The 24,498-nt window shown below is 44.1% G+C and overlaps 1 protein-coding gene across 1 annotated transcript in view; it reads left to right on the top strand.

Moving 5' to 3' along the window:
• LOC122929129 (protein limb expression 1 homolog) overlaps positions 1 to 24,498 on the top strand; it is a 128,383-nt gene that overhangs the window by 45,964 nt on the left and 57,921 nt on the right. Inside the window, exon 2 of the mRNA XM_044282623.1 lies at positions 12,751 to 12,914. Coding sequence (XP_044138558.1) covers positions 12,751 to 12,914 — 164 coding nt within the window. The remainder of the gene's footprint in view (positions 1 to 12,750; positions 12,915 to 24,498) is intronic.

Here is a 24,498-nt window from a genome sequence, read left to right on the forward strand (position 1 = left end):
CCAGTTCTACTTTACACCAATTTTGATAACTCTCCCCTAAAGTCTGTTGTCACCCTCAGTCAGTGAGCTCTCCCCTGAATGATCGGGCAGCGTGGTTGCTGTGCCCACTCATAGTAACGATGAAACATAATAGTTTTAAAGGAGATTTATCACCAGGACGGACCCCTTTAAAGGGTTTGCATATGAAAACATACCTATTTTCTTCTAGAAATGGCGCCATTCTCCTCCCTAGGGTGTGTGTGGGCCTGCAGCGCAGTGAATAAAGGGTGCATTCACAAAAATGTGTGATGGCTGTGCCCATGTTGTGGACCACAAACCTCGGATCCACAAACATGGGCAACGGCGTTGTGTGTCCTGCATCGTAGTGAAGACCCATTGACTTCAATGGGTCCGTGATCCGCAAGATGTGTAAAAAGATAGGACATGTCCTATCTTTTGGCACAGACCCAGAAGCACACGAAAGGGCTTCTGTGTGGTTTTTGTGTGACCTCCCTCACATTGACCACACATTAGTTCATCCAGGCAGACTTACACATCGTTTTTTAAAGAACTCTGCAGGGAAGTTTTCCCGAACATCTTGAAGAGCTAACCACAGATCTTCTGTGGACGTAGACCTGCTCTAATCCGTCTGTCTCTTCATGTAATCCCAGACAGACTCCATGATGTTGATTCCAGTAGATGCAAATGAGTTTTAAAACAGTAATTGACAAAAGGAAGTGCGGTGAACAGGAAGTCGAGGTCAGTTCCAATAAAAAATCATATACAAGACCTCCCAGTATGAATATACAGTGCTTTGTGGAAGTATTTACCCCTCTTGGTATTTTTTTCCTCTTTTGTTGTATTGCAATCTGGAAGTAAAATGGATTTTAGGGGTTTGTGTCATTTGATTTACACAATATCTGCCACTTTGAAGGTGGCTGGGTTTGAGGTGGCCCCCAACATTATGCTGGGTCCCCTGGACACCATTGAGGTGTCACCACATGTTGCTTTTCTACATAGAGTAAGAGGTTTGCAGTAAATTAGTGTAGTTTTTTACTGGAGGAACTCAAGTGCAAGAAAATGCAGATAGTGCACTCAGCTGGCTTCCCCAAGTCTCCCCTCTGATAGTAGAAGGTTCTGTGCTGAGGAAAGGCCTGAGCTAGCTGTCCCAGCTTAGAAAGCTGATACCCTGGCCAAAGGGTCTGTGGCAGAGTACCCTTGCCTCAGCACCTTCTTCTGGTAACTTGTGCAGTTTTGCTCACCTAATGAACAGTGGTCCCTATTTGCAGGGGTTAATTGCTGCGGATTACAGCACCCTGTTAGAGGCAGGGTGCCGGCAATGTGTTTCTGCCACTTGTATTTGTAATGTATTAAACGTTAGTTATCATTGGTGGTGCAGTGACCACAGCCCACAGGTGGCAGCAGCAGCACAGGGGGGAGGGAGAGACTGCTTCCTTCTCCCTGTGCTGCTGATACTGGGCAGTAGCACAGCCTAGTATCGATTTTAAAAGGCAAATCCCGGTATTGTATCGATACCGGAACAAGAGTATTGACTGGGTATCGAAAGTTCGATACCCGAAACAACCCTACTTGACTGTACTCCCCAATGCCCACAAATACTATACTGCAAAAAGAATGCCATACAGATAGTCCCCTATAGTAATAGTCCTCCAAGACTACTCTGAATAGTAATTGTGCCCCAACAGCAGTAATGCTCCCTATTAGTAGCAGAACCCTCCATGTTGTGCCCTCAGAAGTAACGAGGCATATATATATATATATATATATATATATATATATATATATATATATATATATATATACAGTTGCAAGAAAAAGTATGTGAACCCTTTGGAATGATATGGATTTCTGCACAAATTGGTCATAAAATGTGATCTGATCTTCATCTAAGTCACAACAATAGACAATCACAGTCTGCTTAAACTAATAACGCACAAAGAATTAAATGTTACCATGTTTTTATTGAACACACCATGTAAACATTCACAGTGCAGGTGGAAAAAGTATGTGAACCCCTAGACTAATGACATCTCCAAGAGATAATTGGAGTGAGGTGTCAGCCAACTGGAGTCCAATCAATGAGAGGAGATTGGAGGTTGGTTACAGCTGCCCTGCCCTATAAAAAAAAACACACACCAGTTCTGGGTTTGCTTTTCACAAGAAGCATTGCCTGATGAAAATGATGCCTCGCACAAAAGAGCTCTCAGAAGACCTACAATTAAGAATTGTTGACTTGCATAAAACTGGAAAGGGTTATAAAAGTATCTCCATAAGCCTTGCTGTTCATCAGTACACGGTAAGACAAATTGTCTATAAATGGAGAAAGTTCAGCACTGCTGCTACTCTCCCTTGGAGTGGCCGTCTTGTAAAGATGACTGCAAGAGCACAGTGCAGACTGCTCAATGAGGTGAAGAAGAATCCTAGAGTGTCAGCTAAAGACTTACAAAAGTCTCTGGCATATGCTAACATCCCTGTTAGCGAATCTACGATACGTAAAGCACTAAACAAGAATGGATTTCATGGGAGGATACCACAGAGGAAGCCACTGCTGTCCAAAAAAAAACATTGCTGCACATTTACAGTTTGCACAAGAGCACCTGGATGTTCCACAGCAGTACTGGCAAAATATTCTGTGGACAGATGAAACCAAAGTTGAGTTGTTTGGAAGAAACACACAACACTATGTGTGGAGGAAAAGAGGCACGGCACACCAACATCAAAACCTCATCCCAACTGTGAAGTATGGAAGTGGGGGCATCCTAGTTTGGGGCTGCTTTGCTGCGTTAGGGCCTGGACGGATTGCTATCATCGAAGGAAAAATGAATTCCCAAGTTTATCAAGACATTTTGCAGGGGAACTTAAGGCCATCTGTCCACCAGCTGAAACTCAACAGAAGATGGGTGTTGCAAAAGGACAATGACCCAAAGCATAGAAGTAAATCAACAACAGAATGGCTTAAACAGAAGAAAATACGCCTTCTGGAGTGGCCCAGTCAGAGTCCTGTCCTCAACTCGATTGAGATGCTGTGGCATGACCTCAAGAAAGCGATTCACACCAGGCATCCCAAGAATGTTGCTGAACTGAAACAGTTCTGTAAAGGGGAATGGTCAAGAATTACTCCTGACCGTTGTGCACGTCTGATCTGCAACTACAGGAAACATTTGGCTGAAGTTATTGCTCCAAAGAAGGTTCAACCAGTTATTAAATCCAAGGGTTCACATACTTTTTCCACCTGCACTGTGAATGTCTACATGGTGTGTTCAATAAAAACATGGTAACATTTAATCCTTTTGTGTGTCATTTGTTTAAGCAGACTGTGATTGTCTATTGTTGTGACTTAGATGAAGATCAGATCACATTTTATGACCAATTTGTGCAGAAATCCATATCATTCCAAAGGGTTCACATACTTTTTCTTGCAACTGTATATAGAGCCCACAGTAGCAATAAAGCAATCTGACCCCAGTAGATACAATGTCCCCTGTAGTTGCCCCAGTATTTATGCCCCCTATAGTTATATTTATAAAGACCTAATTTAGTGCCCCCTGTAGTTATAATGTCCCCTGCAGAGGAGCAGCGTTCAGATATTCAGATCCCGCATGCGCAAGGAACGATGCCGGCATAAGCGCAGACTGCAAATCTCAGCAGCTAGCTAGCTGATAACAACTAAGCTGAAGCCAAACCGGGCTCATATCAACTACCCACGCCAATACATCTAGAGGCTCATGCACACGACCGTGTGCTGCCCGTGGCTGTATTGCGACCCGCATACGGTGGGTTCGCAATACACGGGGCACCGGCCATGTGGAGCCACATCATTGATCACGGACACATTCACTTAAATGGGTCTGCAATCCGGGAGATGCTGAGTGCTTCCATAGGTGTGTCTGGCCGTGCCTCCGCACCGCAAAAAAGTAGTGCATGCACTACTTTTTTGCAGTGTGGTCCGTCTGATGCGGGTCGTAGGCCCAAATCAAGTGAATGGGTCCGCGATCCGCTGCGGATGCCCCAGCGTCCGCAGCATGGGCATGGAGCCCTTACGTTTGTGGACATGAGCCCTTAAAGTGAATTTTTTTTTTCCTTTTGGTATAGCGCAATTGTTCGTTACAGCAATCTGGCTACATTTATTACCCTCTATTGCAATAATTGATTGCTCTATATCAACTGTGCCATATCGAGCAATGCAATACCAAAGGAACTGATATGGCCACGAACAAACAATGTTGAAAAACTTTAAAGTTAATTAGTAATCTACATTGGGAGCAGAGAATATATAACTCGCTGTGTGAACTAAACCTAGTCCCGTTTGCGTGAGCTCCGCAATCAGGTGCCAAAAGGGACCGAGACTGAGATTATTTGGTTGCATGAATTTGATATGTTTAGATATTTTATATGGCATGTATTAATGGAATAGTGTAATTGCACTTTTTATATTCCAATTTGAGAGCCGGCCACTGTGTATATGTGGTGACAAATGCCTGCATCAGTACGCAGGGGTTTGTGACCACATCATTGCACAGCCTGAGACCCGGCTTAGGAGTGGTCGCGGGACGCAAATAAGTACCTCAGGGGCTACAGGCGGCCCGTGTGTGAGTCCCCTGGTATAAAATAATAGAGCTCAGTTTAGGAAATGGATGTAATATAATGCATAATCTACAGTGAGAAAAGAGAACCCGACAGCTGATGTTGATTGAAATCGGCTCTACCGTCTGCTCTGACATGTCTTATAGATTTACGTTTTATGTTACAGCTGACTGAAAGGTTTAAAAAATTGTAAGCGTGTGTACTGTGTATATTCTCTCTGAGGTGTTGTGTTCCTCAAGCTCTAGAACGTCCAAACCAAGATAATGCCAAGAGGGATTCTGGAAGACATTGTGAATGTTCTCAGCTCAGCGCACCGTTCCAGTCATTCATCATTTGCTCAGATCCAAACCAAAAATGTAGCACTGTTTATTTGATATCGTCCTATGAGATGTTTTGGTATTCCCCTTTCAACCACTTCCCCTGTAGAAATGTAACCAGGGCAGGAGAGCGAAAGGTTAAGACGAGAAATCATGATGTAGTAATGTTATATACTTGCCTATGGAAATACAAAGGGAATGAGTAGTATTCAGATTCTTTCCTCCTGGGAGCCTCTGCCACCACATACTAAACTTTTCTTCCCAGGAACTTTATAGTGTTTTTTTAATTTTTTTATTTAAATAGATTCCACATTTTGTGCTGATTAATTTCCAAATATAAAAAAAACCTCTTCCCTTCTCTACAGTCATTAGAGATGAGCGAATCGAATCCCACAAAGTGGAATTTAATCTGAATTTCAGGATAAATTCAGTTCACCTAGAAGCCGAATTTCCTCGTGCTTTGTGTCACCGAATCGTTTTTAACCTGAAAGAGTATAAAAAACTAAAAAATTCAAACTTGCCTCCTTCATTTGCTCACGATGGGCCGCAAGCCTCCCTCTTGCTTAAAGATCTCGTCCGAAATCCCATGCGGCGCGAGATTACATCATCACGCCAGCCGGTTCGATGACGTAATCTCGCTCCGCATAGTATTTTTGCCGAGATCTTCAAGCAAGATGGCGGTGACCAGCCCATCGTGAGCAAATTGAGGCGGTAAATTTTAATTAATTTTTTATTGGTAATTTTACACTCGGATGCCACGATCATGTATGAACGCGGCATCTGAGGGGTACAATGACGGGGGCGGCGCTATCGCAGCTCCCTGTCATTGCACCTGCTACTTACAAATAAAGTGCACTTTTTTTGTGAAATTTGGCAAATCAGCCGAATTGAACTTTTAAGAAATTCGCTCATCTCTAACAGTTATACCTCCGTACATGTATAGTTTAAATCTCCCACATGGTTTCCCAAGACACAGATCCTAATTGATCAGCATTTTGGCTGGAGGCTGCAAAGCATTGTGTTGTATGCAGTTTTAGGGAAGCTTATTGCGTAGGGTTCAAGCTCCAAATAAATTCATAAATCACAGAAAAAATGCACCAAACGGATATGCCACTGACTATACTGGCTAGTCATAAATGCAGATATTAAAAGCTGAGACTTTTGCCAATATATTCCTGTCAGGAAGACATCGGAGCCCACATGCACCACGTCACGGCTCTCAGCATGGCAAGGGGTCCTACCACTACGCTACCTATGGTGTGAACAAGGTCTGAAGGTGATGTAATCCAGCTCACAGCCAGGCTTCCACACAACCGCCTAGCAGGACAACTAGTGCAATGTGAACAAAGCCAGACTGTAAGCCACACCCATATCAGACCATGTGATGGAGGCTACCAGGTGCAAAGGAGAGTGTTTGAATGCCAGGTGAAGGCACATACACTACATATAAAACAAGACAAAAACACAGAAATATAGTGGCAAATCTTCCTCACTAAGCTCCCCCTAGTGGTGGCTGAAGATAGCAAGAATTGTATGGCTTTGTGCGAAGTCAGGAGTGTGGAAATCGTATCGCCCGACGCCCGGGACATGCAGTTCCGGGTGCCAGGCAGGTAGTTTGTTCAGTAGCTTAGCCCTGCTGCGGGCAAGTAGTGATGTCCGGTTCATGAACGAATCGTTCTTTTTGAATCGATCCATTTCACTGAACCGGAGGAGTCGATTCATCCGACTGAGCTGATCTGTTTGAAACAGCTCAGTCAGATAGCAGAGCAGAGAGACGCTGGCAGCAGGGAGGGAGGAGTGTAATCTGATCCTAGGGTGGAAGCTAGCCCCTCCCCTCCCTGCAACCAATCAGAGCTGAGGCACAAGCACTGAGTCACACACAGTACAGGGAGTCATACACGGAGTCTAAGAATCAAATGATCCTACTTGGTGATAGACTCATCGTGTGTCACCAGAACAATACACTGAGTCTAATCACCAGGTTGCAGCAGTATAAAGCCCTTTAAGTGCCCTCCATACAATAGAACGCCTCCAGAAGTGCCCTCCACTCAGTATAATGCCCCTAAGCACCCCTCCATATAATAGAACACCTCCAGAAGTGCCTCCTACTCAGTATAATGCCCAAATCCGTGCCCCCAGCTCCCCCTTCCTGTTGTAGCCGTCAGTCAGGTCACCACTGATGTAACACTTATTACCTATCTGGCTCCTGAGCTTCGGTTCACTTGCTTGTCAGCCCGAGTCATCCGAGAGCCGACTCAGCAAGTGAATCAAAGATTTCGATCAACAGTTGATTTCAAATGAACCGATTCATGTAAAAGATCCGAACTTCCCATTTCTACCCGGGCAAGTAGCAGGGCTGAGATGGCTTTGTTTACCGGAGCAGTGGACGCAGTGGATCGGCGACGAGCTGGGGGCGTGGAGCAGCGGTGACCGAGCAGTGGGCGTAGAGCAGTGACGCATCCGCGTTGACAGAGAGGGGGGGGGGGGGGGGGGGGCGTGGTGTAGTGACAGTGTGGGGAAGAAGAAATAGCAGAGATGGAGGGGTGGAGCAATGAAAAGTTCTGTCACGTCTCCGGTTTGGGGGGAGGAGCAGTGACAGAGCCGTTACATAGCCAGGGGCATTGATGGAACTCTCAACTCTGCCAGCATCCCTCAGAGGACCCCCTTTCTGCAGGTGTCAAACTGGGAAGGTGAGGGGGGTCCTTTCCATGCCACATCAGCAGCTAATTTGCCTAAACCACCTAGAGGTACGGGTAGTAAGTAATGTGCTAAGAGCAAAAGTGGGCACTAAACTAATTGCTGTGATCACATTAAGGCCTAGTTCACACGAACGTTTTTTTTTTTGCGAGTGTACGGGCCGTTTTTTTGTGTTCCGTATACGGAACTATTCATTTCAATGGTTCTGCAAAAAAAACTGACTGTACTCCGTATGCATTCTATTTCCGTTTTTCCGTTCCGTTGAAAGATAGAACATATCCTATTATTGCCCGCAAATCACGTTCCATGGTTCATTCAAGTCAACGGGTCCGCAAAAAAAATGGAACACATACGGAAATGCATCCGTATGTCTTCCGTATCCGTTCAGTTTTTTCGGAACCATCTATTGAAAATGTTATGCCCAGCCCAATTTTTTCTATGTAATTACTGTATACTGTACATGTCATACGGAAAAACGGAACGGAAAAATTTAAAGGAAATGGAAACACAACGGAACTCAAAAACGGAACAATGGATCCGTGAAAAACGGACCGCAAAAAACAATAAAAGCCATACGTTCGTGTGAACGAGGCCTAAGGCCTAAAGCCTCGTTCACACCAGGCAGGCTAACTATATTATGGGGCAGGAGGGGGGCGTAGTGGTCTGTTGAAGTGATTGGCACCATAACCATGCCCAACGCAGTGGCGGATCCAGAGCCTGGTCTCGGGAGGGGCACTTTCAGATTATTTTCTGTCCGCCGCCACAAAACAATGGTGCTTATAGAACAGACTACACAGTGTAGCGGTATACTGTATATTGTGTGGCACAGTGTAAGCTATATGTGTATAACATAAACATATTTCACAAGAAAACTTACAATTACTTGGCTTGGCCCCTGGGGATTTCGGACACGACTTCAACACTTTGGCCGGGGGCTCGGCGGAGCTGATGTTGTGTTTTATCCTAATGAAAAAGATTTCATAATAAGGATTTGAAGAAGGGGCAGAGGGATAGCAGAGCAGTGAGAGGCTGGTGCTGCTACTAGGGGGTCATACCATGGGGGAGTAATAAAGCCCACCATAATGCCCCCCATAGAAATAATTCTCCTTATAATGTGACAGTGCAAAAAATACCCCCTTGTAATGCCCCCAGTTGAGCTAATGTCCCCATAGTGCCCCCATAATGTGCCAGTATAAATACCCCTATATAGTACCCCCCGTAGTGCTCCACACCCTCCTTCCTCCTAGTGCCCCCCATAATATACCAGTATAAAATGCTCCAGTAGAAGCCCTCAGTGTCCACCATAATTTGCAAGTATAAAATACCCCTTCTTAGTGCCCCCCGTAGATGACCCCATAGTAATACTCTCCCCCCTTCCCCATAGTACCCACCATAATGTGTCTCAGTATTAAATTGTACTGTACAGAGCGCCCATATAAAATACCCCTTTGTGGCCTCAGTAGATGCCCCTATAGTGCCCCCAATCATGTGCCAGTATTAACAGCCCCCCCATGTGCCAGTATTAACAGCCCCCCCATGTGCCAGTATTAACAGCCCCCCCCATGTGCCAGTAATAATAACAGCCCCCTATGTGCCAGTAATAATAACAGTCCCCTATGTGCCAGTAATAATAACAGCCCCCCCATGTGCCAGTAATAATAACAGCCCCCAATGTGCCAGTAATAATAACAGCCCCCCAATGTGCCAGTAATAATAACAGCCCCCCCCATGTGCCAGCAATAACAGCCCCCCCATGTGCCAGCAATAACAGCCCCCCCATGTGCCAGCAATAACAGCCCCCCTGTGCCAGTATTAACAGCCCCCCCGTGCCAGTATTAACAGCCCCCCCTGTGCCAGTATTAACAGCCCCCCCTGTGCCAGTATTAACAGCCCCCCCTGTGCCAGTATTAACAGCCCCCCCTGTGCCAGTATTAACAGCCCCCCCTGTGCCAGTATTAACAGCCCCCCCTGTGCCAGTATTAACAGCCCCCCCTGTGCCAGTATTAACAGCCCCCCCTGTGCCAGTATTAACAGCCCCCCCCCTGTGCCAGTATGAACAGCCCCCCCCTGTGCCAGTATGAACAGCCCCCCCCTGTGCCAGTATGAACAGCCCCCCCCTGTGCCAGTATTAACAGCCCCCCCCCGTGCCAGTATTAACAGCCCCCCCAGCCCCCCCCGTGCCAGTATTAACAGCCCCCCCAGCCCCCCCCGTGCCAGTATTAACAGCCCCCCCAGCCCCCCCCCGTGCCAGTATTAACAGCCCCCCCCCCAGCATTTTGACCGGACCTCAGGCATAATTGCGCCTTGCGATCCCGTGCATCCGGTCGCCTGCGGCTGTGGCTACGGTGCCATTCACCTCGGTGGATCATCATGCCCCCTCCTGCCTCACAACATAGTGAGCCGGCCGCGATGTAGTGCATTCTGGACAGAATCATCTGGTTTGAACGAGGATTAAACTTAGAGTCATTTCACACCACAAAGACTGAAACGTAAGCCAGCACCTCCCTGCATAAGGAAGCGTGGCGGGGCATTGAAATATGGTTTTGATTTAAAATTATTTTTTGTATCAAGACAAGTAGATTGAGCCCCTGCTTTAGTCCTCCAACAAGCAGTTTTTTTTTTTTTTATTATTATTTCTACACCCCTGCTCTGTATTAGAAAACTGGCATTCTGTCACCTGTAAAAATATTTAATGAATTTTACAGTAGGAGGCAATTTAAGGGTTAACTCCTTAGTGACCAGTCTGTTTTGGGCCTTACTGACCAAGGATTTTTTTTTATTTTTTTTTCCTTTCATTTTTTTTCATCATCGCCTTCAAAGAGCTATAACAAAAAATTTCTGTCCATGTAGCTGTTTGATAGCTTTTTTTTTTTTTTTTTTGCAGGACAAGTTTTAACTTACCGATTGACTTTTATTCTGTTTTAAATTTTGCTGTGTTCATTTTTCGGCATAAATAACTTAATTGTCTGGGTCAGTACAGTTACAGCGATACCAAATACATATTTTTTTTTTTTATGTTTTACTACTTTTGCGCCAGAAAATTTTATTGTATCCCATTACCGGAGCTATGGGAGAGCTTGATTTTTGCAGGACGACTTGTAGTTTTCATTGGTATCATTTTGGAGTACATAACACACATAGTTTTTTTTTAATTTTATATATAGATTATTTATTTATTTATTTCTTTATTTATTTATTTCTTATTTTTTTTGTATCAACTAAGCAAAAAGCAGCAATTTTTTTTAGCATTTTTTTGTGTTTTACAGCATTCTCCGTCCAGGATAATTTACATGACATTTGCATACTGTGGGTTGTTACGGACGCAGTGATGCCAAACATGTGTGGTAGATTTTTATTTTATTTTCGCAAATTTTTTTCCATTCAACTGAGAAAAAAACATCTTTTATGGAATCTTTTTATTAAATTTTTTTTTTTTTTACTTATTATATTTAATAGTTCCACAAGGGGACTATAACAGGCGATCTTTTGATTGTTTTCAAAATACAGTACACTATTCCTATAAGGCATTGTATTTTAATGTCAGTGCTATACTGACATTGACCAGCAGGCTGTAACCGCTTACATGTGCCATTGCCAGCGGCATGTATAGGGTTAAACAGCCTGGATTGGCACTCCTGCTGGTTCGAGCTGTTGTAGCAGGAGCGTGGCTGTCATGTGGGAGCCAAGCCCCCACACTCCACTGCACGGGAGACCTGTGCAGCTCTTAGTGTCCATTCACACGTCCATGTGTGTTTTGCGGATCCACGGATCCGTAAAACACGGACATCGGCGATGTGCATTCCGCATTTTGCGGACCGCACATCACCGGCACTTAATAGAAAATGCCTAATCTTGTCCGAAATTGCGGACAAGAATAGGACATGTTCTATATTTTTTGGGATCGGAATTGTAACTTTTTTTTTACCAGAAAAGAAAAGCTGGAAAATTAAAAGTTTTAAAATTTTTCTGCCGTGACCTTTACTAAGAAAGTTACTTAATATATCTTTGTTGGGAATTGACCCCCAAACCATTTATATAGCAGGTAATAGACTTACCACTACTCTATAAGGCCTCTTTCACACGGGCGTTGCGGGAAAAGGTGCGGGTGCGTTGCGGGAACATGCACGATTTTTCAGCGCTCGTGCAAAACATTGCAATGCGTTTTGCACGTGTGTGAGAAAAATTCAGCATGTTTGGTACCCAAACCCGAACTTCTTCACAGAAGTTCGGGCTTGGGGTCAGTGTTATGTAGATTGTGTATTATTTTCCCTTATAACATGGTTATGAGGGAAAATAATAGCATTCTTTAATACAGAATGCATAGTGCAATAGCGCTGGAGGGGTTAAAAAAATAATAATAAAAATTTAACTCACCTTAATCCACTTGATCGTGAAGCCGGCATCTCCTTCTGTCTTCGTCTTAGCTGTGTGGAGGAACAGGAACTGTGGTGACCTCCGTTTTTCTAGGACCAGTGGTGACGTCACTCCAGTCATCACATGATCCATCACCATGGTAAAAGATCATGTGCTGACCGGAGTGACGTCACCACAGGTCCTGTTACTGCACAGAGCTAAGATGAAGACAGAAGGAGATGCCGACTGCACGATCAAGTGGATTAAGGTGAGTTAAATTATTTATTTTTTAACCCCTCCAGCGCTATTTTACTATGCATTCTGTATTCAGAATGCTATTATTTTCCCTTATAACCATGTTATAAGGGAAAATAATACAATCTACAGAACATCAATCCCAAGCCCACACATAACACAGTGCTTCTATTAGCAGCTTTTTGGCCACAGAAAATCCCATCTTTATAGCAGACCTTTAAGCAGAGCCTGGGAAATAACTTCTTTAGTAAAGGTTATTGGAAAAAAATTAAAGTTTTACTTTCCATTTTTTTTCTTTTACGTTAAGTTACATTTTTCTCTGAAGTTAATGTTACAAAAACAATTTATTGTAATGTTTTTTTTTTTGTTTTTTTTTTAATAACATACTGTTAAATATCACAAAACAGTATTTGGTATCCCTGTAATCATAGTACAACATGGTGAGCACATTATTCATGGTGATCGGTAAACAGCATAAATAAAACGGGGCAGATTTACTTCCCCTTTCATTTCAATAATAAACTATTCCTTTTATTCATTGCAGTAAATGTAGTTGCATTACTTCAAGAGTTCTGGGAGAAAAAAGAGAAGAGAAAGGCGATCTTCCCCAGTGAAAGCTTGGTGGCCTACGAGTCGGTCCCATCTCCGGATCCACCATTTGTCTGCTATGTCACATTACCTGGAGGAAGCTGTTTTGGAAATTTTCAGGTAAGAATGATTTTCCTGTATAAATTCACGTTTAAGTTTTCATTTTTTCCAAAGGAAGAAGACAATGATTATATAGGGGAGGAACAGTGGTAGCATTATAGACTAGGGGTGAAAGGGCAAGAAGGTCGGGGACTGGGCAAGAGAATAAACTTGTCCAGAACAACCACCGAATTGGAGGCTTACCAGTCCATGAATGCTATAACATGTAGATAACCTGGAGGAGAGTGCCACGCCGTTTTATGTGGGTGCTGAGGTTGTGGGTTCTCAGCCCTCAACAGTAGAAAATTAGAAACTTCAGCGCTCTGATGAATATGGTGATAACATAGTATATTTTTTATTTTTCTTGCGCAAGGCAACTATAAGTGAAGGCGTGACATTTCCGTCAATTCTGACCTTTTTCAAACCAATGCCAATAGAAAATGGAGAGAAGTCTTGGAAATTTGATGCAGAGCTTGTGGATAGGTCTATTTACACCAGTGAATTAGCTGATTGCGCCACCATATTCATTGGAGTGCTGAAGTTTCTAATTTTCTGCTATAACATGTATTTATACTGCATTCACATTAACAATACTGTATATAGCACCATAGTAAATGCTCACGTGGTGTAGACTGACCAAAACACACATAGTAATCTCTAGGATCACCTATACCTGCAATGTCAGGTGTGCCTTTTCTTTCCTTATTGGTGACTGGTTCCTGGATCCTGTCCTTGCCTTAGAGCATGGTCTAGTGAGCTTGTGCAGTGCTGCAGTGTAAAGCATTGGGGACTGACAAAGCAACAGCCGGGACTTCTGAAAAAGCAGGAAGTATTTTTCAGACACATGCTGTACATAATGCAGCCAAAATGCAGTCAATGGTCATAGCCCTGCCAAATGCAGCTAAGTAGCTAGCACTGTGGATAATAGAGTGCAGGTAAGCATAAGCTAAAGACAGTGGCCCAGATTTACTAAACCTGCACCTGTCTAGAGCTGCACCAGATTTGTCACAGGGGCTCAGTTAGTTGGCTAACTTTGAGACAGATTTTCCAGAATTGTGGTGAATTATGGCTGCCAATGGTGCAGCTTAGGCCCCACCCCTTTCCGTGAAGCTCCACTACTTTCCACTAAGCCCTTCCCTCTTGTCGAAAAAAGTGTAGAAACTCTAGATGCCCCAAATTGCACCAGTTTGCACCACTTTTTAAACAGATATGTACAGTATATTAGTAAATCTGGACCAGTGACTTGTTAAAGGGGTTATCCAACTCTTATAATGACCCCCCTAATGCCCGGCCCCTCCAATAGGTTTCACTTACCCTGCTCCCCAACACCAACGTCGCTGCTGATCCTCGCACGGCCACCACTACATCTCCTGCTGCTATGCTTTGGAGGCCCGTGCAGGCATCAGGAGCAATCCGGTTTGCAGAGAGCGGGGTAAGTATAACCTATCTGAGAGGTCCTGGCATTAGGGGGGTTATTATAGGAGTTGGATAACCCCTAAGTCTGCAGTGATGTTTGCGCCAAAATAACCCAGTGGAGCAGTGGCCCACATGTACTAATGTGATTGCGTCCAAACCTTCTTATAAACCGCACCAGAATTCGGTGCCATTTGGCACATCCAGTGCGATGCACTGCATCAAGCTTGCCAGGGGGCTTTGGGTTAGCGGGAAAGCGGCATGATCCAAGATGCAGCAACTTGCACGAAAATATGGCACAAATATGCCAACCAATATAGGTGGTGTAAAGTTAAAGAAGTGTCTAGCCATGCACCAAATTTATCATCCATCTTTAGCCTCTGTGATAAATTTGGCGCATTTTTAGACGGCCGGTCTAAGTTTGTGCTCAGACAGCATTAGTATATCTGTCCCAATATTTCTTTATTTATCCCAAGACTTTATCTTTTATTTTCCAAAAACAGCCAATAAAATTCCTTCCACATTCACATCATTATAGTCTGTGTGAAAATATGTAAACTATGTAGCACTGTACAAAAATATTCATCCATACATTCCCCTGCATACTAATGGGATCTGCTGATAGCTGAGTAGTTGTTTGTGTTACACATCTGCTATACTCTTTGTACTTGTGCTCTCAGTGCTTTAGTTTCCCACATTCCCACAGATTTTCCCATATTATTTAGATTTTTCAGCCATGAAATTGTTTGGATAAAATGTAAATATTGGTTCTATGCATCCTGTGTATAATGCTGTGTAATGCAGTGCAAACCACTGTCTGCCTTTCCCATTTGTTGTAATGTTACGTGATATACTTTTCACACTTGGTCACAGGTTTTCGTAGCTCTCCTGTTCCTGAAGACCCGATAACTAGAATTTAGTAAACGTGTGCCCATAAGTTGATGTCATATTGTGTTTTTTTGTGAATTACCAACACTTTTAGGCCTACCGTAATGTGATTGATTAACCTAATTACTAATTTTTGGTGCATTTACAATTGTACTGATCTTTTATTTGCATGTGTTTTTTGAAAGCAGTAGTAGGACATTGGTGGCCACATTGTCCTACATACAAATGTTCTTGTTTCCCAAAGCAGTTATGGTTCTGCTTCAACTGCATTGGAAATATGAAACATGGACCATTATTCGTTACTATGAACTGGCCAAAAATTTCTTATAGGGGGTTGGATAAGATTAGAAAAACATGTCTGCCTTCTTCCAGAAACCCTGCTCCTCTGGTTCATAGCTTGGCTCTAGTTCTGTAGCTCATCCCTGTCCATGAACAAGGGTGACCCTATTTCTGTTAGAAAGAAGCCTTGTTACAACTCCTTTAGCAGTTTTCCTACATGATGCCAAATGTGTCCGAAATAAAACACAGAGGGGGAGATTTATCAAAACTGGTGTAAAGTAAAACGGTTAGTTGTCCATAGCAACCAATTAAATTTCAACCTTTCATTTTCCGAAGGAGCTGTGAAAAATGAAAGGTGGAATCGGATTGAGGCCTAGTTCACACAAATGTTTTTTTTGCTAGTGTACGGGACGTTTTTTTATGTTCTGTATACGGAACCATTCATTTCAATGGTTCCGCAAAAACAACTGAATGTACTCCATATGCATTCCGTATTTCCGTTTTTCCGTTCCGTTGAAAGATAGAACATGTCCTATATTTGGCCGCAAATCACGTTCCGTGGCTCTATTCAAGTCAACGGGTCCGCAAAAAAAACGGAATACATACGGAAATGCATCCGTATGTTTTCCGTATCCGTTCTGTTTTTTCTGAACCATCTATTGAAAATGTTATGCCCAGCCCAATTTTTTTCTATGTAATTACTGTATACTGTACATGGCATACGGAAAAACGGAAAGGAAACTGAAACACAATGGAACTCAAAAACGGAACAACGGATCCGTGAAAAATGGACCGCAAAAAACTATAAAAGCCATACGGTCGTGTGAACTAGGCATGATTGCTATGGCAGCAAAGACTGTTTTCCTTTACACCAGTTTTAATAAATCTCCCCCATAACATTGCCAAAAATAGAAGTGGTAATAGTTTATTTATATCAATTAGCAATATGCAAAGTGAATAAACAAAGGAGAATTGTAAATCAAATCAGTGTTTGGAGCGACCATCCTTTACCTTCAAAACTGCATCTTCTCGGTATACTTGCACATAGTTTTTGAAGAAACTCATCAGGGAGGTTGTTCCAAACATACTAAGGAACTAAGCACGGATCTTATCTCAATGTAGGCTTGCTCAGATCCTTCTTTCTTTTTATGTAATCCCAGACAGATGATAATGGATGATAATAAGATCAGGGCTATGTGGGGACCATGTCATCATTTCCAGAATTCCTTGTTCTTTATGCTGAAGATAGTTCTTGAGGACATTGGCTGTATGTTTGGGGTCGCTGTCCTGATGCAGAATAAATTTGGAGCAGTTACCTCCCTGATGGATAAATATCTGCCTGTATTTCTCAGCATTTTAGGAGCCATTAAAGGGGTTATTAGACCCCTGAAATGCCCCCCCCCATATGCCCGGGCCCCTCACACACAATGTACTTGCCTCGCTCCCCAGGACCCATGTCTCTTCTGAAGCCCGTACGGCTGCCGCTACTTCTCCCCATCGTGCAGATGAGAACATCCGGTGTTAGGGTGGGGGTACAGCTAATAGCGACAGGAATGAGCCTCCCTAGCGTCACCCACTATGCTAGGGAGGCTTGTCTCAGTCACTGTCTGCTATTGGCTGACCCCCGCCCCCCCCCGAAACCAGATGTTTTCATCCGCGCGTCGGGAAAATGCAGCGACGGCCATGCAGGATTCAGAAGCCACATGGGTGCCGGTAGTTTACACCAGGTATCTGTCAAGATGGTATCTAGAGAGCAACTGATGGTTTCATAGACCACCGTTTTAATAACCTGGGACTGATCGCAGACTACATCTTAAGATGAATATGGACAAAAATGGAGCTGTGACATTTCTGTATATATTTCCATAAAAGGGATCTGATTCTGCTACTTGTACGTGGGATTAGTTGCTAAAGGTGTATATACTTTCACATTAAGCTGTTTTATTGCTTTGCTCAATCCCTTATGCATAATCCCTAGATTCCCACCATTGTCGGCCGGTTTCACAATAAGGTGCCTCGGTTTACGAAGCCACTTTAATGCTCTATCTTCATCCTCACTCAAATTACTTTCACTACGGGGATAAATAAAAGCTTCAACCTCTTTCAGCACCTGAAAAATATCTAACATTGTACATCAATCGGCTCTGCATCAGGGCTCACCCCTGTAGTTCCAAAAGTGTATCCACTATATATTTATCCTGCTGGTCAACAGCTTCACTTGGGCTACTTTCACACCAACGTGTTTACTGGATCCGGCAGGGTCTAGCAAAAAAAAACGCTTCCGTTACTGATAACACAACCATCTGCATCTGTTGTATTATCTTTAACATTGCCAAGACGGATCCATCATGAACTCCATTGAAAGTCAAAGGGGGACAGATCCGTTTTCTATTGTGTCAGAGAAAACTGATCCGTTCCTATTGACTTGCATTGGGGGTAATGCCGAATCCGTCTTGCTCCGCATCCCAGGACGGAAAGCAAACTATAACATGTTGCGTATCGATAAGGAGAAGAAATGTGCAGCGGCACTCACCGGTATGCGATCAAACAGCTTTATTCAGACACAATCAGGCAGGGGGTGGACAAATCAAGCATGCAATAACAGCGGTGGCCGTTTTGCGATATCTGCGGTTCATCAGGCTGTGCTTCAATGCGCGCTTGTGTCCGCACTTCCTTTAACCTCCGGTGCGGGCCGACGTCAAACAAACAGACGAATCAGGCCGCATCTAGGCATAAGGGGTTACGTTCAACAACTATAAACATAGAAGGTGCAACATATTTGCAACAAGTCAGCAAGAAATCCGTGACAAACATACAAATATATGAAACACATATAAATAGACAAAATCAAGGGAGCTTAATTACAGGAATGGGCTGAGGTCATTCCTATCGTTCAATCCAAGTTCTCCTAATGCTTGTGTGCGCAGGATCCACCTAGCTTCCCTCTGCAGAAGGAGGCGATGTCTACCCCCCCCCCCCCTGCAGAGGGGTAGGTACTGTTTCTAATCCAGAAAATGAAATGCAGCTAGCGTCCCCATTATGGGCTTCTTTAACATGTTGAATGAATCTAGGGCACCCCTTTCCTGTTCTTACTGAATTCAGGTGTTCCCTGAACCTTTCAAACAGGCACCTGATGGTTTTGCCGATATAAAATCGTCCGCAGGGGCACAATAGCAGATACACTACATATGTGCTCCTGCAATTAATAAAGGTGTTCACTTTATGATGGATACCTGCAAATCCAATACATTTCTTCAGGGAGTTATAATTGCAAAACGAGCAGTTGCCACACTTGAAATTCCCTTTAGGTAAATTGCTATTTAGCCAATTTTCACTCCTACTGGGCTTAAACCTACTTCTGACTAATCTGTCTTTTACGGTGTGTGCCCTTCTAAAGGAAATCAGTGGTTTCTGTTCAGTGAGCTCATGCAGGCTTGCATCTCTCCTCAATACGTCCCAATTCTTAAAAATAACGGAGCGAATGCGCTCTGCCATGGGGCTGTATTCAAATGAGAATGCAAACCTCATGGATTCTGTGTTCCCTTGTTTATTTCTATAGTTTACCCTCCTAAGTAAACTATCCTGGGAGAAATCCTCTTCAACCTTCCTCATGTCCTCCTCCAATGGTCCTTCTGGGTACCCCCTCTCCATTAGACGCTTTTTTAGATCTTCTGCCTGGCTACAATAACTGCTGTTTTTACTGTTAATGCGCCTCAATCTGACAAATTGTCCGTATGGTACGGCTCTCTTGACGCTGGGCGGATGGAAGCTGTCATGGCGGAGCAAGGAGTTGGTCGCCGTGGGCTTGCGAAAGCCCTCCGTGACCAACTCGTCGCCTTCCACCAGGACAGCCACATCCAAAAACTCCAATCTACAGCCTCCAAAATTGAGGGTGAACGTCATACCCATATCATTACTATTGAGGAAGCCAGCGAACTCCCTACGCTCGCTTTCAGTACCTTCCCACACTATGAACACGTCATCTACAAAACGTAGATACGTTTTCAATTTGGATACATACGGGTTCATAGTGGAGTAAATGTACCTATCCTCAAATCTTGCGAGGTACATATTAGCTAATGTACAGGAGACGGGGGTCCCCATGGCCGTACCCACTTTTTGTCCGTACCAATTCGCCCCAAACTGAAACACGTTGTTGGTTAATATAAACTCCAGTGCTTCACCAATGAAACTGCAATACATCTGGCTTTTGCCCATATTGGCCACGATGTCAAGGATCGCCTCCACACCCGCATCATGTGGGATGCGGGTGTAGAGGCTCTCCACATCGAGGGATACCAATTGGTACCCATCCTGCCAATGTAATTCTTTAATGGCTGTCAAGAAGTCATTGGTGTCTTTGAGGTATGCAGGAGCACTGGTGAGAACAGGTCTCAAGAGCCAGTCCACATACTTGGACAAAGGCTCCGTCACTGAGCCAATCCCCGCGACGATAGGACGTCCCGGGGGCTGGCTCGGTGATTTATGGACCTTCGGAAGAAAGTACCAGGATGGTTTGGCTGGGGAGGATGGGACAAGCTTGTCCACCATATTACTGGGGAGGAAACCAACCTCCACATATTTAGAAATGAAGGACTTCAGTGACTGTTGGATATTGGCCACGGGATCCCCCCATATCCTTTCATAAACGCTGGTATCTCCCAGCTGTCTAAGGGCCTCCTTCAAATAATATTCCCTGGACATGAGGACTATGTTCCCCCCCTCGTCCGCCGGTTTAACAATGATATCATCCTTAGAACTGAGCCAAGAAAGGGCTCTCTGTTCTTCCTGGGTAATGTTTGGTTGGGCAGTAGAGTATATAATGGCCCTAATATCTCTCATCACCTGATGTTGGAGAATGTCAATGCTGCTGCCGGCGGACATGGGGGGGCTGAAGGTAGATTGTACTCCACCTCTAAATGGATCTACAGTAGTAGCACAAGGGGACTGATCAGTGACGTCCAAACCAGTGAGTATATTAATACATTTTATTTCCTCATCACTGAGTTGTGTAGATATCTGGAATGCTCCTGGATCCGGGTGGAGTGGGGACTCTCCCTGTGTAGTTATCAATTTCTTAGGGATATCTTTAAACATTTTGTGAAGATAGAGTTTACGGGTGGCTTTAAATAAATCTATTTCAAAGGTCACAGGATCGAACTGTTCTGTGAGGCTATAACCAAGTCCTTTACTCAAAAGACTGGTACAGCCAGCTGTTAAGGTATAGTCCGTAAGATTAATCACGGAGTTCACATCAGGTGGTGAGGGAGGAGTTGTCATTTTCTCCAAGACACCTGTTTCCTCTCCCTTTCCGACCTCCTGACACCTGCTTTTCTTTGCTTTCCTCCGTCCCCTTCTGGTCTTTTTCCTAAAGGGTCCTGTGGTTCCCCTAGATTCTCCACTGATGTTAGATTGGGGTCATCCGAAGCACTGGAATCGGAATCCGTAGTCCAGTAATCGTTATTTTGGCGACGCTTAGGCTTCCTTCTTTGTTGTTTTTTTTTTTTAATTTTCGGCCCGTATTCCAGTCAAAAATGTGGCCAGATTCATAATCCTGCTTGTCTCTTACGAACTTGTCCTTTTTTCTGTCTATCACCTCAGCCTGTACAACTGTAAGTTTCCTATTTAATTTTTTGTCAAATGCCTCCAAAAGGTTATCAGGCAGTCTTGATTCCAATTCTGCCTTTGCTCTGGCAAGTTCTTCCTTTACCATATCATACTCCTTTATGTCTCTTTTTAGAACCATATCTAAAATCTGCAAAGAAAAATTTGCATGCAGTTGCTGCCATTCCTTCAGAAACATTTCATCGTATTCATACTGTGCTGGATACTTGTATACCCTTAGACCCCTAGGCACTCTACCGCTCTCTCCATAAGACTTGAGTGATTTGACCGTCCAGAATAGACGTATCTCTTTGTCAGCTAATTGCGCTACTTTTGTTTCAAGCGCACGAGTGCTGCGGTTTTGCAGGGCATCTCTGGTATTGCATAACGTGAAGAAATCTTCCGTCCCTTCTCCTCCCTCCAAAATAGACAAGCTGGGTGCCTCTGTAGCCATTATACGTGAAAAAAAGGGAGGAAGCCAAAAAATGACTGATTTAACAAGTGCTGAATGGCGTGCTAACAACCCCCAAGACATAGTCCTGGTGTGGGTGTGGAGGCGATCCTTGACATCGTGGCCAATATGGGCAAAAGTCAGATGTATTGCAGTTTCATTGGTGAAGCATTGGAGTTTATATTAACCAACAACGTGTTTCAGTTTGGGGCGGATTGGTACAGGCAAAAAGTGGGTACGGCCATGGGGACCCCCGTCTCCTGTACATTCGCTAATATGTACCTCGCAAGATTTGAGGATAGGTACATTTACTCCACTATGAACCCGTATGTATCCAAATTGAAAATGTATCTACGTTTTGTAGATGACGTGTTCATAGTGTGGGAAGGTACTGAAAGCGAGTGTAGGGAGTTTGTGGGCTTCCTCAATAGTAATGATATGCGTATGACGTTCACCCTCAATTTTGGAGGCTGTAGATTGGAATTTTTTGGATGTGGCTGTCCTGGTGGAAGGCGACGAGTTGGTCACGGAGGGCTTTCGCAAGCCCACGGCGACCAACTCCTTGCTCCGCCATGACAGCTTCCACCCGCCCAGCGTCAAGAGAGCCGTACCATACGGACAATTTGTCAGATTGAGGCGCATTAACAGTAAAAATAGCAGTTATTGTAGCCAGGCAGAAGATCTAAAAAAGCGTCTAATGGAGAGGGGGTACCCAGAAGGACCATTGGAGGAGGACATGAGGAAGGTTGAAGAGGATTTCTCCCAGGATAGTTTACTTAGGAGGGTAAACTATAGAAATAAACAAGGGAACACAGAATCCATGAGGTTTGCATTCTCATTTAAATACAGCCCCATGGCAGAGCGCATTCGCTCCGTTATTTTTAAGAATTGGGACGTATTGAGGAGAGATGCAAGCCTGCATGAGCTCACTGAACAGAAACCACTGATTTCCTTTAGAAGGGCACACACCGTAAAAGACAGATTAGTCAGAAGTAGGTTTAAGCCCAGTAGGAGTGAAAATTGGCTAAATAGCAATTTACCTAAAGGGAATTTCAAGTGTGGCAACTGCTCGTTTTGCAATTATAACTCCCTGAAGAAATGTATTGGATTTGCAGGTATCCATCATAAAGTGAACACCTTTATTAATTGCAGGAGCACATATGTAGTGTATCTGCTATTGTGCCCCTGCGGACGATTTTATATCGGCAAAACCATCAGGTGCCTGTTTGAAAGGTTCAGGGAACACCTGAATTCAGTAAGAACAGGAAAGGGGTGCCCTAGATTCATTCAACATGTTAAAGAAGCCCATAATGGGGACGCTAGCTGCATTTCATTTTCTGGATTAGAAACAGTACCTACCCCTCTGCAGGGGGGGTAGACATCGCCTCCTCCTGCAGAGGGAAGCTAGGTGGATCCTGCGCACACAAGCATTAGGAGAACTTGGATTGAACGATAGGAATGACCTCAGCCCATTCCTGTAATTAAGCTCCCTTGATTTTGTCTATTTATATGTGTTTCATATATTTGTATGTTTGTCTCGGATTTCTTGCTGACTTGTTGCAAATATGTTGCACCTTCTATGTTTATAGTTGTTGAACGTAACCCCTTTTGCCTAGATGCGGCCTGATTCGTCTGTTTGTATGACGTCGGCCTGCACCGGAGGTTAAAGGAAGTGCGGACACAAGCGCGCATTGAAGCACAGCCTGATGAAGCGCAGATAGCGCAAAACGGCCACCGCTGTTATTGCGTGCTTGATTTGTCCACCCCCTGCCTGATTGTGTCTGAATAAAGCTGTTTGATCGCATACCGGTGAGTGCCGCTGCACATTTCTTCTCCTTATCGATATTCAGTTATACTCTACTCACTGTCTGCAGCAGTGCACCGCCGAGCGCTTTCCTCCTCGCCGGCCTTGTGATATGCATGACTGCCTCACGCTGACTCTGTGCCTGTGTGACTGTGCCGCCCCCTGTTCTCTTCGTATGGATATAACATGTTGCGGTTTGCTCTCTGGTATGGGAACGCAACTTAACGGAACGGAATGAATTTTGGAGCATTTCTTTCTGTTCAGTTCCGTTTTGTCCCTATTGACATTGAATGGGGACAAAACTGAAGCGTTTTGTTTCCAGTATTGAGCCCCTATGACGGAACTCAATACCAGAAAACTTAAGCGCTAGTGTAAAAGGACCCTTAGGGCTCATGCACACAAACTTATTTTCTTTCTGTGTCCATTCCGTGTTTTTTTTTTTTTTTTGCAGACCATATGCGGAACTATTCATTTGAATGGGAACGCAAAAAAACAGAAGTTACTTTGTGTGCATTCTGTTTCCGTATGCTTGTTCCGCAAAGAATAGAACATGTCCTATTATTGTCCTCATTACAGACAAGGATAGGACTGTTCTATTAGAGGCCAGCTGTTCATGCAAAACATGGAATGCGCATGGTTGTCATCCTTATTTTTTGCGGACCGCAAAATACATACGGTCGTGTGCAAGAGGCCTTATAGAAAATCCAAACCTCCCAACAGCACTGGGTTTCTCCCCTTCTTTCTTATCAGATGCTCTAACATTGGAACCATGGAAATGCCTGAACAGATTGAGTTTTCTGACTGATTTAAGTAGATTTACCTCAAACCCCACTTCACCAAACTCTCCTACTAAGCTGTAGTTTAATCCTTTAGATAAGGCCTCAAACAGCGAGTCCGCAATATGCGGGCACCGGCCGTGTGCTCCCTGCATCACGGATGCGGACCCATTCACTTGAATGGGTCTGCAATCCGGAGCTGCAGTGCGGAACGGAAGCACGGAACCCCACAGAATCACTATGGAGTGTTTCCATGATGTTACTGTCCGTGCCTCCGCACCGCAAAAAAATATAACCCGTTTTATTTTTTTTCCGGTGCGGACGGATCACTGACCCATTTAAGTTGAATGGATCTTGATCCGTCCCGGCCGCCGCACAGACTTTGCCGGT

This window comes from Bufo gargarizans, chromosome 1 (genome assembly GCF_014858855.1).
Source record: "Bufo gargarizans isolate SCDJY-AF-19 chromosome 1, ASM1485885v1, whole genome shotgun sequence".
NCBI lineage: Eukaryota > Metazoa > Chordata > Amphibia > Anura > Bufonidae > Bufo > Bufo gargarizans.